A 12,931-nucleotide genomic window follows, 5' to 3' on the forward strand; every position below is an offset into this window, starting at 1 on the left:
GTTGAAAGACGAAAAACCATTTGCGAATTGCTGCTTCAACGACAGAGCAGAAAGGGGTTTCTGCATCGAATTATTACGGGTGATGAGAAGTGGATCCATTACGAGAACCCTAAACGAAAAAAGGCCTGGGTGAAACCAGGTGAACCAGGTCCATCACAACCAAAACGAGATATTCACTGTGCAAAGGTTATGCTGTGCATATGGTGGGATATGAAAGGTGTGGTGTACTATGAGCTGCTGCAACCGGGTGAAACTATGAATGGAGAACGTTATCGACGACAATTAATGCGTTTGAAGCAAGCTCTGGCCAGAACATGACCAGAATGGGAGAACAGACATGATAAACTTATTGTTCAACATGATAACGCTCGCCCACATGTCGCAAAACCGGTCAAAACCTATTTAGAATATGTCGGATGGGAAGTTTTACCCCACCCGCCGTATTCACCAGACGTTGCTCCTTCGGACTACTACTTGTTCGATTGCATGAACAACGATTTGATTGGACAGCGGTTTACTTCTTCAGAAGATATCGAAACATGGGTCTCTGACTGGATCGCTTCCAAGGATGAGGACTTCTTTCGCCACGGAATCCGTACATTGCCTGACAGATGGGCGAAAGTGGTGGCTAGCGATGGACAATATTTTTCTTAAGGTATTTATGTATTTTGTGTTTGTACTACAGCTTCAATGTGTGCGTACCAACCGCACGAATTAATTCCTAGACCAAATATGTTACAGAATTCACATGTATAGAGGGTATAGGGTGTTAAAAAATCGGTTGTTTTCTCTTTCATTAATAATGTAACTGAAAGTTTTAGTTTTAACACGCAGATCTGAAATGCGTAATAACCTGTTGTAGTGCTATTTGAAAAAAAAAAAAAAATATATATATATATATATATATATATATATATAACTTTATGTTGAGTTGACAACACTGTTAACTTGGTGGTATCATAGACCGCCACACAATGCCCTCTGCCCATAATTGCATGATACAAAATTAAAGTGTTTTGTACCTATTAGTTTAAAAGTTACAGGGGCGTATCAAGGTAAATGGTCCATAGACTAATGTAAATTTTAAACAAATAACAAGTGATATGGTATGCTATATTTAGTTGATGCTATTAACTGAATGTGATACTAAATAGTATTGCACATAGTGTTCGAAATGTATCAAGAAAAGTACGGGGAACGTTTATACCAAGGTAAATTCTGCACAAATGAAAAGAAAAAATCGTCGTACGTAAATTGTATTTTTAAAAAGCACAGGGACAAGTCATCTATTTCAAGAATTTAGGAGGCAAGTGCATCACCTACAGTGTATAGCGTACTTGAATGATAGAGGTACATGTGAGTTTAAAGCTTTACATCAATGTTTACTTCTGTACCATTTGTAGAGAACTCAATTAAACTACTGTTAGTTGAGGGGTGGACTTGTAGCCCTGTGTATGAGTACGTCAACAAAGAACTGCAAAGACTTATAAGAAACACTAATGTCATAGATAGTATTGATGGCAACAAAAAAAAAAAAAAAAAAAAAAAAAAAGTCAAAAATTAAAAAGACTTCGGATGACCTGCAAACATATGATGTCTCCTTGGAACTGACTTACGGCATAAAAATTTCTCAAAATGAATTCCTATCACCATTTATACCACGCAGTGGATCTTACATTTAGAAAGAAAAAAAAAAGTTTCAAATTTATGACAAGTAAACACAGAAATCTCAACAAAACCACAAAAGTTACACATGCAGATTTCTTCACTTCTTCAAAATTTCATTTTAAACAGACGATCAATACCTCGTTCTATTTCTCTCTAACCTAGTGTGTGGATTTGGTCCATATTTAGATAGGTGAAAGCTGAGAAAGAGATGGTGATGATGTGCTTAGGTATTCACCTAACGTCGTAAAGAGAATTGGGGAGTAACTTCAATGGACTTCCCACAGACTGACTTCAATCAAGACCACCAGCAAGTGATGGAGCATTTTGATAATAAAAGAATTTCTGAATGTGACTAACCAAATCGGTATACGCAACTACATTCATTTATTATCACAGTGCTCATGTTTTAAAAATAAATTAAACCAACTGAGAATGATCCAAGAACATTGCCACAACGCACTTAAAAAGAATTAATTTTTCTTATTAACTTCTACAGGTTTTATACCAATTGTTCTATGTACTTTATTATTATAGTCACTAAACAATTCTTGTAATATATCTATCCATTTATAATTTCCTTGAGTACTAAATTGTTTCCACATGTTTTGTTTACGAGTTCCGTTAAAACGTTCTACAATATGTTGTTTTACGAATACACATGCTCAAAATGGTTTGGCCAGTGGTCACCGGTTACTATTTGGTACTAAAATGTTCACCATCCTCTTGAAACAGGCTAACTTTCCTCTTAGGTATTGATTAGCACCAATATCATCTCTCTTATGACTTATGGTTCCCGAGATATGGCTCCTTAAATCTCCCTAAATAGGAAATTTTTTGGCTAATATCTCGGGAACGGCAAGAGTGGCGCGAAAAATTTCATCACTTTCTCAAAACAGTGAATACTCTATCGAATGAAGGGCTCAAAATTGAGAAAAGAAAAATCGCAAATAACAGACACACACACAAACAGACATAGAGAATTCAGTAACGAACTTTTTAAGTTCATTGCTAAATAAATTATGCAAATGACCTCATTGCTGTTCCTCACAGAGGCGACACTCTTACACAGGTTAGAAAGCACCTTCCAAAGGATAATATGAGTGTTTCAGCAAGGATGATATGAATGATTTCAGCAATAGAGAACACAATATTGCTCTTCCAAGTGCCCCATATTTCTTGATTCGTCTTGTAAGAGTTCCAACAACAAGAAAGAAAAAATAAAAAAGAAAGAAAAAAAACGAAAGATTAGGAGATCTTGGAGAGCACGGTCTCACTGAGATTATTCTGTCCTCAAAAATTATAGCAAGACCTCCATAGTTGCAGCCGCATTATATCAGGTGCCTGCTTTCTGTTGAAACAGGCTAACTTTGCTCAGTTTTCAGTAAGACAATGAATTGTCCCTCAATATGCTGATGACAATATTCTGTCGTCACTGTAATGTAGAAAAAATTGGTCTTACAATTTGGTGTCTGAATACGGTACACAACACCCTATTTTGTCAGAATAGAGTGAAATTTCGTAGAGAATGTGTGGGTTTCGGTTGCAGAATATTGAGTGTCCTGTGCGTTTACCGCTTGGTGTAAATGGAATCATGCCTTATCCGAAAAGAATATTATCTTACATGTGCAGTTACGCTACGCACGTACGTTTGTTAGTGTATTTAACAAGAAGACTCTCACAAGATTCGCTGACTTTTCGGAATATTTAACAACTTTAGCATATCAATATACACATAATCAGACTGGGAGTCGAACACGTGCTAACAATTTCTTTTATAGCGAATACGACAAAGCTTTTGCTCTCCCCGCTGATCTAGTGGCTAGCGCGAGCCTTTCGTGCACGGGATCCTGAGTTCGATTCCTGGTGGGAGAGCCTTCAAAAATTTGAACGTATTGCGGTGATTCAGTTTCCACCTTAAACCGTAAGATCCACGTAAACAGATGTCTCACACGGCGGCATACGAACGGTAAATACAACAGTCGTCGTGGACTGTTGATCACGGAACGATACTCAGTAATCTATTACTGCACCGAAATTTAGAAATTACAGTTGTCAGCAACTTCCTCCTCTACAAGTATATTATATGGGTCCTTTCCGCTGGTTTAGTGGCTAACGCATGTGTCTTCGGTCGAGTGTGGTGAGAAAGTACTGAACGTTGGTCCGAATTGTACAAACTATGAATTTACATCTCATATAGCCTGGATGTTGAAGCTCGCTAAACTTCAATAAATAAACAAACAAAAGTGTATCAAATTTAGCATTTCTCATCCATAAACCCTTTCCAATCACTAATTCTCTACGAATTAATTTGACAAAGCATCATAGCTTCGAATAACGGCTACCTTCAAGCTGTTGCTATCGGATGCAGTTTGAATTTATTGAGATAATGATTTGCAGACTGTGTTATTGTCTGTATAATGTAATAGTGTCAATATAATGAAAGTGTACAGACAATATTATTCCACAGAATTATTATTTATAAAACTTAACTAGGAACTAATATTTCAGGTACTGACAGGTTTCGAGGATTAGTTTCATCTACTATTTTTTATACAGCGTTAACTTCCTCCCGGCAAACAAACTGGTTTTGCCACAGCACACTAATATGCCAGGGCACATCGTTGGAAAATGTTTGTATTATACCTTCAATTCTGCAAACAGTACTCACAGGTTCATCAAACCAATTATTTGACAGCTTGTGCAAAATACTGTATTCGAACTCAATGTATTTTTAATAACAAAAAAGAAAAAAAATGAGGCTTTGGTGCTTTTCTGTTTATTTTCGAGTTAAATATAGTGCTCATGCTACTTACAAGTTAGAACTTACTATACTTCAGAAACCCAAATGATAAGGTTTATGGTTTACGTATTGTTACGACTAAAGTTAGGCAATTAAAACAATACAACTTAAATTGTATTAGTTTTGCAGGAAAACTAGAACTGACACTTTGAAAACCAAGGAACCTACTCCGAATGGAACTTACGACTCACGACTTCTGTAAGTTGTGAAATCTCTTTTTGACTTCAGAAAAGAGAAGGTGGTGGTGAATGAAGATATCATTTTAAGCGACCTTCAGACAAAAGTTCTAGAAAACAGTAAAAATGGCTCTAAGTCATCTAAGCTGCTATGACCATTTGTTATAAACAGCAACGAAATGTTAATGGATATCATCTTTAAGTACGAGTAAAGACAAAAAATATTCGCGCTTTCGCTATAATTGTTCATGGTATGCGCACTGACTGCTGCCTACGCATGTTATGGTAATGTGGTGAGAAATTTATCTTAACTGCTTCATTGTCTTACTGCTATTGCAGAGAAAATATGACTTCTCTGACAACATGCACCAAAAAAGAATAGGCAATGAATGATCATGTAACGACAATACTGTCTTCGACAATAGGCCCGTTATTCGATCCGAACCGCTGGCTTCAAATTATTGACAAGCAACTCTCTGTATCCTGCACTGTTAACTGTTAAGCCTCTTCCAGGTAGTGTCAACGAACGTGTTTCCTTGTATTGTAATAGCTACATACTCCATAGCTTCCATCTTCACTCATTAATGATAATTTAATTTTTTTCACAGAAGTACAACAAATGTAAGTTTATGAACAATCAAACAACATTATAATGACTTTAACAGTTAACAGTGAAAGATACAGTGATTTCCTTAACAATAATCTGAAGCCAGCAATTCGCATCGAACGTTTGAGTCTATTGTGAAAAACGTATTGTTATTACATGATCAAATCCAACATCATTTAATACACTTCACATAAAATAATTAACTATTACGTATGAAAGTAAAGATACCTTTGGCTTAAAATAGGCTGATTAATACCCTACACCTCAAATTTGAATATCTACATGCACTAAAGGTTCTTATCTACCATACCAACAAGAGATTATGAAATTTCTATACAAATTAGAATATACTTCTTACCTTTTGTGCCCCAAAGATGAACCAGAAGTTGATCCGGGTATACTTCCAGATTCTGTACTACCAGATGCCTCTGAAACAACTTGATTCTTACAATCTTCATCCCTACTATACTTCTTCTTTTTCTTTGCCTCTAGTTTATCACTAGTTTCTTTGCCTTTCTTGTTTATATTTATCACTGGATCCCTGAGTTTTGGTGTCACCTTTACAGGAGAGCTAACATTTCGTTTCGCTTCAGTACTTGGCACTGTCTCCTGAAACTGTTTGTCATTCGTATTTTTCACGTCACTATTTACATTATTATCATCATCACATTTAGTAGTCGTTTCAGTCTCTACTTTGGGTACATTTTCTTTCTGAAACTTATTATCGCGCTCGCTTTCTTTACGTTCTCTCGTTTGCTTCTTACCATTTTCGTTTTTCTTACTCCCTGTCCCTTTAGGCAACCTTTTCACTTGTTTCTTCTTCGATCGAACCAAAAAGATTCTTGGTGTCCACGGGCTCGAACGTTCCTCTTCAGAGCTTTCAGAGCTACTCATTTTATATTTTTTCACGCATTTCCTTGAGGGTGGGCTGCTTTCAGTATCTGAAGAAGCAGCCTTCCTTTTAAATGACTGCCTCTGCTCCTTTGCGCTTTCTAACAAACTATCACACTTTTCGACTAATATTTGCACTGAATCACTCACATTACCTCCGCGCGAGATGTTGCACGAATTTTCACTACTTTCACGCACACTAGGACTGCCTATTACAGCCACAGTTCGTGCTGCAGATTCACTCTCTTGTTTTTGATTTTCGTTTACACTATTTGAACCTACTTCGTCAAATACTAACTTCCGTACTTCTTTTCTTTTTTCAATTTTCCCTTCAGAAACATCTGCCGAAGGGCTTTCTTTATTACTGACATTGCTTATTTTCTTAGCATCAACTTGGACTTGTAACAACTTACCGTCCTGAACTGATGGCGAAATTTTTCGTTCATCTTTATTACACTTCTTGCCCGGTGATCCCGTCTTTGAATCACTCTCCTTTTCAATTCTTGTAATTTCGGTTTCAGTCTCATTACTACAAGCTCGATTTTCTTCACACGAATCAAGTAGTGCATTCAACTGCTTATTTTCAGTATTTTCGGTTGATATTCCACGGGAAGGCGAACTTTTCCTATCTTTGTTTGGGCTATTACTTAGCTTTTTCCCCTTCGGAGAACTTTCGCCTTTCTTCTCCCTTGGACTACCTCTGCCTTGTTTTTCTTTTGATATGGGATCTGCACTTTTCTTAGGAGACCCATCGGTTGCTTTTTCTGTGTTATTTTTGTCTGGGCTACAACACGATTTTGTAGAATCTGGACTTCGCTCTGGAACGGACGTATTTTCTCCTTTCTTTCTTGGTGAAACAGGTCTCCTATCCGGCTTCTTTACTGCTGCTACGTTACTCGGGCTGCTTACTATTTTTTTCTCGTTCTCGTCATCTGTTCCTTCTACTATTCGAACATCCGCAACCTCTGTTAAATCCATGCTTTTGAGAGCAACGCTCGTTTTTTCATCTATTTCAGAGTCACTTGGTACACGAACAGAATCTAAGTCTGCCTCCATAGCTACACAACATTCTTCTAAACATTTCTGAACATCATTCACTGTCTTTGTGCAACTATCTACGTTCTTTTGCTTCTTTTTCGGTAACTCCATATCTTCATTTAAATATTTTCTGTTCGGTACCCGCCGTCGCATCGATATATTTTTAGGAGATTTAAATACTTTTGTGGAGAATCGTTTCTTTTTTGAGGTTTGATCATATTTCCAACTAGGACCTTCTAACGGATCTTCCCTTCTCATTCTTTCATAGAACACTTTCAAAGCGTTGTCTTCAGTCGCTGGTTCTTTTCTACCATCTTCGCGCGACTCATCTCTCGAATCATCTCGTTCTGACTTCTTACTCGGAGATTTATCCAACGAAGCAAGAATAGCAGAAGAGTTCAATTCCTTAAAATCAACACTTGTTTCCAATTGGGATACAACTTCTCGTACAGCATTTTCGAAGTCTTCAGAACCACGGCATCGCTGCGCTGTTGACACTTCTTTCTGTTTAACTGCCTGTAACTTAAAACAAAATGGAAATTGTATAATACAGATTGAGAAAGAAAACAAAACTAGTATGTTTTCCAATTGCAGCAAAACAACAATAATAATAATAATAACAACAACAACACAGAAAAAGGCAAATTTCATCGATTTTCAGTAAATCTTTATTAAAAATGTCTTGCAAAAATTTCTCTTAAGTCCACATCCCACATTTGATGGCCACTTATTTGGTCTAGGAATTAATTCGTGCGGGTGGACAAGAAATGGCGCAACGAACGGAGCGTCCCACAGTTCCGTGTATCCACACATGTGTTGCAAACCCCTGTCATCGCGTATCGTTCGTAGTATAGGGCAGTGGATTAAAGCGTCAACAACACCAGTTTGTAGTTAAGTGAACATGGCGCAATTTGTGCCTGATAAAGTGTTTTTGCGGGGTGTCCTGCTGCATTACTTTAACATGCAGAAAAGTGCGACTGAAAGTCATCGTATTTTGGTGGAAGTGTATGGTGAACATGCTCTAGCTGAGCGAACGTGTCAGAAGTGGTTTGCACGGTTTAGAAGTGGTGATTTCGGCTTGGCAGACCAAGAGCGAGCTGGACAGCCAAAAAAATTTCAAGACGAAGAATTGACAGCATTGCTTGAGCAGGATTCGTGTCAAACGCAGGAACAACTTGCAGCAGCATTAGGCGTTGATCAAACAACAGTCTCCAAACGCTTGAAAGCCATGGGAATGATTCAAAAGATGTCACATTGGGTTCCACATGAATTGAAAGACAGAGACGTTGAAAGACGAAAAACCATTTGCGAATTGCTGCTTCAACGACAGAGCAGAAAGGGGTTTCTGCATCGAATTATTACGGGTGATGAGAAGTGGATCCATTACGAGAACCCTAAACGAAAAAAGGCCTGGGTGAAACCAGGTGAAACAGGTCCATCACAACCAAAACGAGATATTCACTGTGCAAAGGTTATGCTGTGCATATGGTGGGATATGAAAGGTGTGGTGTACTATGAGCTGCTGCAACCGGGTGAAACTATGAATGGAGAACGTTATCGACGACAATTAATGCGTTTGAAGCAAGCTCTGGCCAGAACACGACCAGAATGGGAGAACAGACATGATAAACTTATTGAGCAACATGATAACGCTCGCCCACATGTCGCAAAACCGGTCAAAACCTATTTAGAAAATGTCGGATGGGAAGTTTTACCCCACCCGCCGTATTCACCAGACGTTGCTCCTTCGGACTACTACTTGTTCGATTGCATGAACAACGATTTGATTGGACAGCGGTTTACTTCTTCAGAAGATATCGAAACATGGGTCTCTGACTGGATCGCTTCCAAGGATGAGGACTTCTTTCGCCACGGAATCCGTACATTGCCTGACAGATGGGCGAAAGTGGTGGCTAGCGATGGACAATATTTTTCTTAAGGTATTTATGTATTTTGTGTTTGTACTACAGCTTCAATGTGTGCGTACCAACCGCACGAATTAATTCCTAGACCAAATACAATATTTCACAAATTTGTATAGCAAAAACGAAACGCAGTTTTAGTTTAACGTCCCATGGTTATACCCGTTAGGCTAAGGGAGACGATGATAAAGCAAGTGATGATGGAAGAATTGGTGGAGTGAGAACTGGGAGGAAACAGAAGTGTCCGAGTAAACCCACGGATACGATGTTGTCCCCCACAAACTTACCTGGCCGGAGATCTAACCAGGGACCCCACGCACCAGATGTAAGAGCTCTATTACTGAGCCACCGTGTCCCCAGCTTGTATAGCAGATCAAGGTCTACCAAAATGCCAAGCTTAATTCAGATCGCTTGAGTTCGGTTGAACTCGTACAAGAGTTGTGTCCTTGATTTTTTAGGGAAAATATCAATGAAAGACGAAAAGAGAGAAAGAAAACAAACAATTCATTGTTATAACAACTATGTACTAAACAAAATAGTTCTGTTTTTATTCTTTCAACTTATAAACTATACTATATACAGGGTGTCCGGTGAGAAAATGCAAAGATTTTGGGAGGTGATAGGGGAGGTCATTCTAAGCCAAAATGCCTATATGAACATAGGGTCTAATACCCTTCGTTTCGGAGATAGTGGTGAAAGTAAGGTTTTGCCGCTTGCACTTCTCAAGTTCCGTGTGAAAGCTTATAGAACACCCTGTGGTTGGTTTTACGTTAAGTATTATACCTCGTTTTAAAGCTACTGAAACAGGCTTTCAGACGGTATACGATATATATATTAAGAAGTGTTGTTTTTTGCAATCAATTCAGCGTCCTAAGAATAGGTTCCGTCTCCTCAGTTAACCCTCTATTCAAACCAGAAGTGTTTCAAATTAGTCATTTCCAGTTGCAATGTTTATAGCTATAGAACGCAAGCGGTAACAGATAGCGGGAAGTTTTTTTTTTTTTTTTTTTTTCATAAATATACGGTGGTCCAAAAGTAGGTATACAGTCCCGTACTGATCAACTCATTGCTTTTTATATAATTTCTTATTGTTATCCATCAGGTGGACTTAGTTTCTTTATTATTTGTTCTTAATGTCTTTTTACTTATATCTTAAGCTCGGAACAGCTGAAGCAAATAAACCTCTAAGTTAGTATTTTATACTTGATCAGTGCAGGAATGTACACCTACTTTTGAGCCACCCTCGTATCATAACTACTCGCAAAGCACTACAAAAATCGAAAGTGGTTCAAATTTACTATTACTTCCAGTTTCACTACTGATTTCCATAGAGCGAAAACAATAAGAGATATCGAGATACGGTTTTTTGCGTTCGACTCAGCTTCTCATAGATAGATTCTATCTCCTTCGTTAACCTCTATTCGCACAGGAAGTGGTACAAATTAACCATTTCCGGTTTCGACATTTATCGCTCTAGAACAAAACTGGTAATAGATCACAACAAACAATTTTCTACACTCGATTCAGGGTCTCAACGGATCATATAATTACAACGCACAACACTGCCAAAACCAGAAGCGGCTGAAATTACTACTACGTCTGGTTTCAATATTGATTTTCACAAAGCAAAAACCATAAAAAGATACTGAGATGTAGTTTATTGGACTCAATTCGTCCCAAGAGTAGATCCTATCTCCTCCCTTAACCCTTTATTCAAACCGAAAGTGGTTTAAATTAGCTATTCTTTATTTCAACCTTTATCGCCATAGAACAAAATCAGTAAGGGATAGCGAGTAATGGCTTTTTGATATGGATCAGCGTCAGAGGAACAGGTTCTATCGTTGATTTTATTACTGTATTGCAACCAGTAGTTATAGATATACTACTTCGAATTTCAGTATTGAATTAGCATAGTTTAGAAGTCAGTCGTAATTTCGCATTGTGAAACAAAACTTGCGTTATTATTATATGTAATCTATTTATTTTAAATTTTAATTTTGAACTTAAATGTTTCCTTATATTTAAGCCGCACTAACATGGTCACTTAATAAAAGAAACGAAATACGCACCATTGTCTTTACAATAGTCAAATATATGGTATAAAAATTAATTAATTAATTAATTAATTAAAATAAAATAAAATTGTAGGTAAAGACAAATCTACCTCAAATCATCTGTGTCAGCGTTTCCCAACCTTTTTCAACTTGCGGCACACTATGAGTGTAACTTGAATTCTCGCGGCACACTCATAGATTTTATTATATTTAAATATAAAATACCATGGTATCTTTTTCTGTGATTACTGATCTCTTTCTCACAGACAAGAAAGCTCGATCACTGTTTCTCTCCCGTGGTAAATCATTATGCTTATTTTTCGTTCTAATTTAAAAATAGAAAACAACTGCAATGAAATATTGAACTTAAGTTTTAAAAAATACGCTTTCTTTTTCGAAAACCGCATCCAAACTTTCACTAACAAGGAAAATTACTAAATAACGAACGAACAAACAAACCTCTTTTACTTTTAAAACACAAATGTAGGTAATTCGTATGCATGTTTGTTTTGTCGAAAAGATTGAATATTTTAAAATTTAAAGTTACGAAATACTCTGCAACAATAAAGAAGCAATAATGGTCATAACGTCATAACAATGATAACAATTACCTTTTTCAATATTAAAAATGTACAGAAAAGTAACGCGGTATGAAACTTAAAACTCTAGATTCATATGAGAGGTTCATAGTAATGTGAAATACAAATATACATTTTCCCTATGTCCTGCAGTTTAATTGCTATAGAATTAATAATTTTGTTTCGATTTACTCGCGGCACACCAGCGGCCTATCCACGGAACACTGGTGTGCCGCGGCACACCGGTTGGGAAACGCTGGTCTGTGTTATCGATTATTCAACTCTGTATTTCAGCTATGGCTGTCAGCCTCACTCATAAGTAAAAGTTGGAATTGGAAAAAGTATATACACGGATTTCTGTAAATAAAGCTGGGACTTTTTAATTTGCGTAAGAGCATATGGAAGTGCTCATTTTTAATGTTACTGAATATTTCTGCATATATTTGAAGTTACGAATTATTTTAATATTCTTAACGATCCGAATTGACAATTTTGTGTGTATTGAGCGTCTATTAGGAATATTTTTCCTAACCCCTAAGTCAGTGGTTCCTAACCTTCTTCCTATCACGACCTTATTTTATTACATCCTCTTGCCGGCGACCTTCTTACAATATCTGGTTTGTAATTAGTTTGTGTGGGATTTTTAATATACCTACTGCGGAGATCTCACGATATCAATCTATTTCTATAATAGTCTATCCATTTCTTGTATGTAGTGGATACAGTAACTTTCCTAAAAGCAAATGGATTAAAACTAAATTTGGTTACTTCATTCATATTACAAATATCGAATCCGATCCGTCATACTGTTTCAGAATAGAGGCTGTTTGAAAATTTTAAAACTTCATAATTCCCTTAATTTTGGGTCATATGATAAAAAAAAAAAAAAGTGACATCCAATTTTGGTTTTAAAAAAACTTGGACAGTTGTTAAGAAAATTATTGGGTATTTTAAATGACTTGATAATATGCGTCACGAAGATTGAACCGGACACTAGTAAAATCACACCATGCTCAGGTATCTCATTAGCTTTTAAATTTTAATTTATTTCAATATGCAGGTTTTGTTGCGTTTGTACCTTTATGGAATTTCAATATGCAGTTCTCATTAGTTTTATATCGTACCTCTTTCATTTAAATTGATTTTTAAACAACTCTGCACCTGCTAAAAGTGTTTAGTAGACCTACTTTTTGTTGT

The 12,931-nt window shown here is 36.9% G+C and overlaps 1 protein-coding gene across 3 annotated transcripts in view; it reads right to left on the reverse strand.

Moving 5' to 3' along the window:
* LOC145678749 (uncharacterized) overlaps positions 1 to 12,931 on the reverse strand; it is a 144,939-nt gene that overhangs the window by 73,731 nt on the left and 58,277 nt on the right. For all 3 annotated transcript variants that reach the window (XM_081749215.1, XM_081749217.1, XM_081749216.1), the window contains exon 10: positions 5,610 to 7,702. In XM_081749215.1, coding sequence (XP_081605341.1) covers positions 5,610 to 7,702 — 2,093 coding nt within the window. The remainder of the gene's footprint in view (positions 1 to 5,609; positions 7,703 to 12,931) is intronic.

This window comes from Thermobia domestica, chromosome 2, assembly GCF_964235325.1.
Source record: "Thermobia domestica chromosome 2, izTheDome1.hap1.1, whole genome shotgun sequence".
Lineage (NCBI taxonomy): Eukaryota > Metazoa > Arthropoda > Insecta > Zygentoma > Lepismatidae > Thermobia > Thermobia domestica.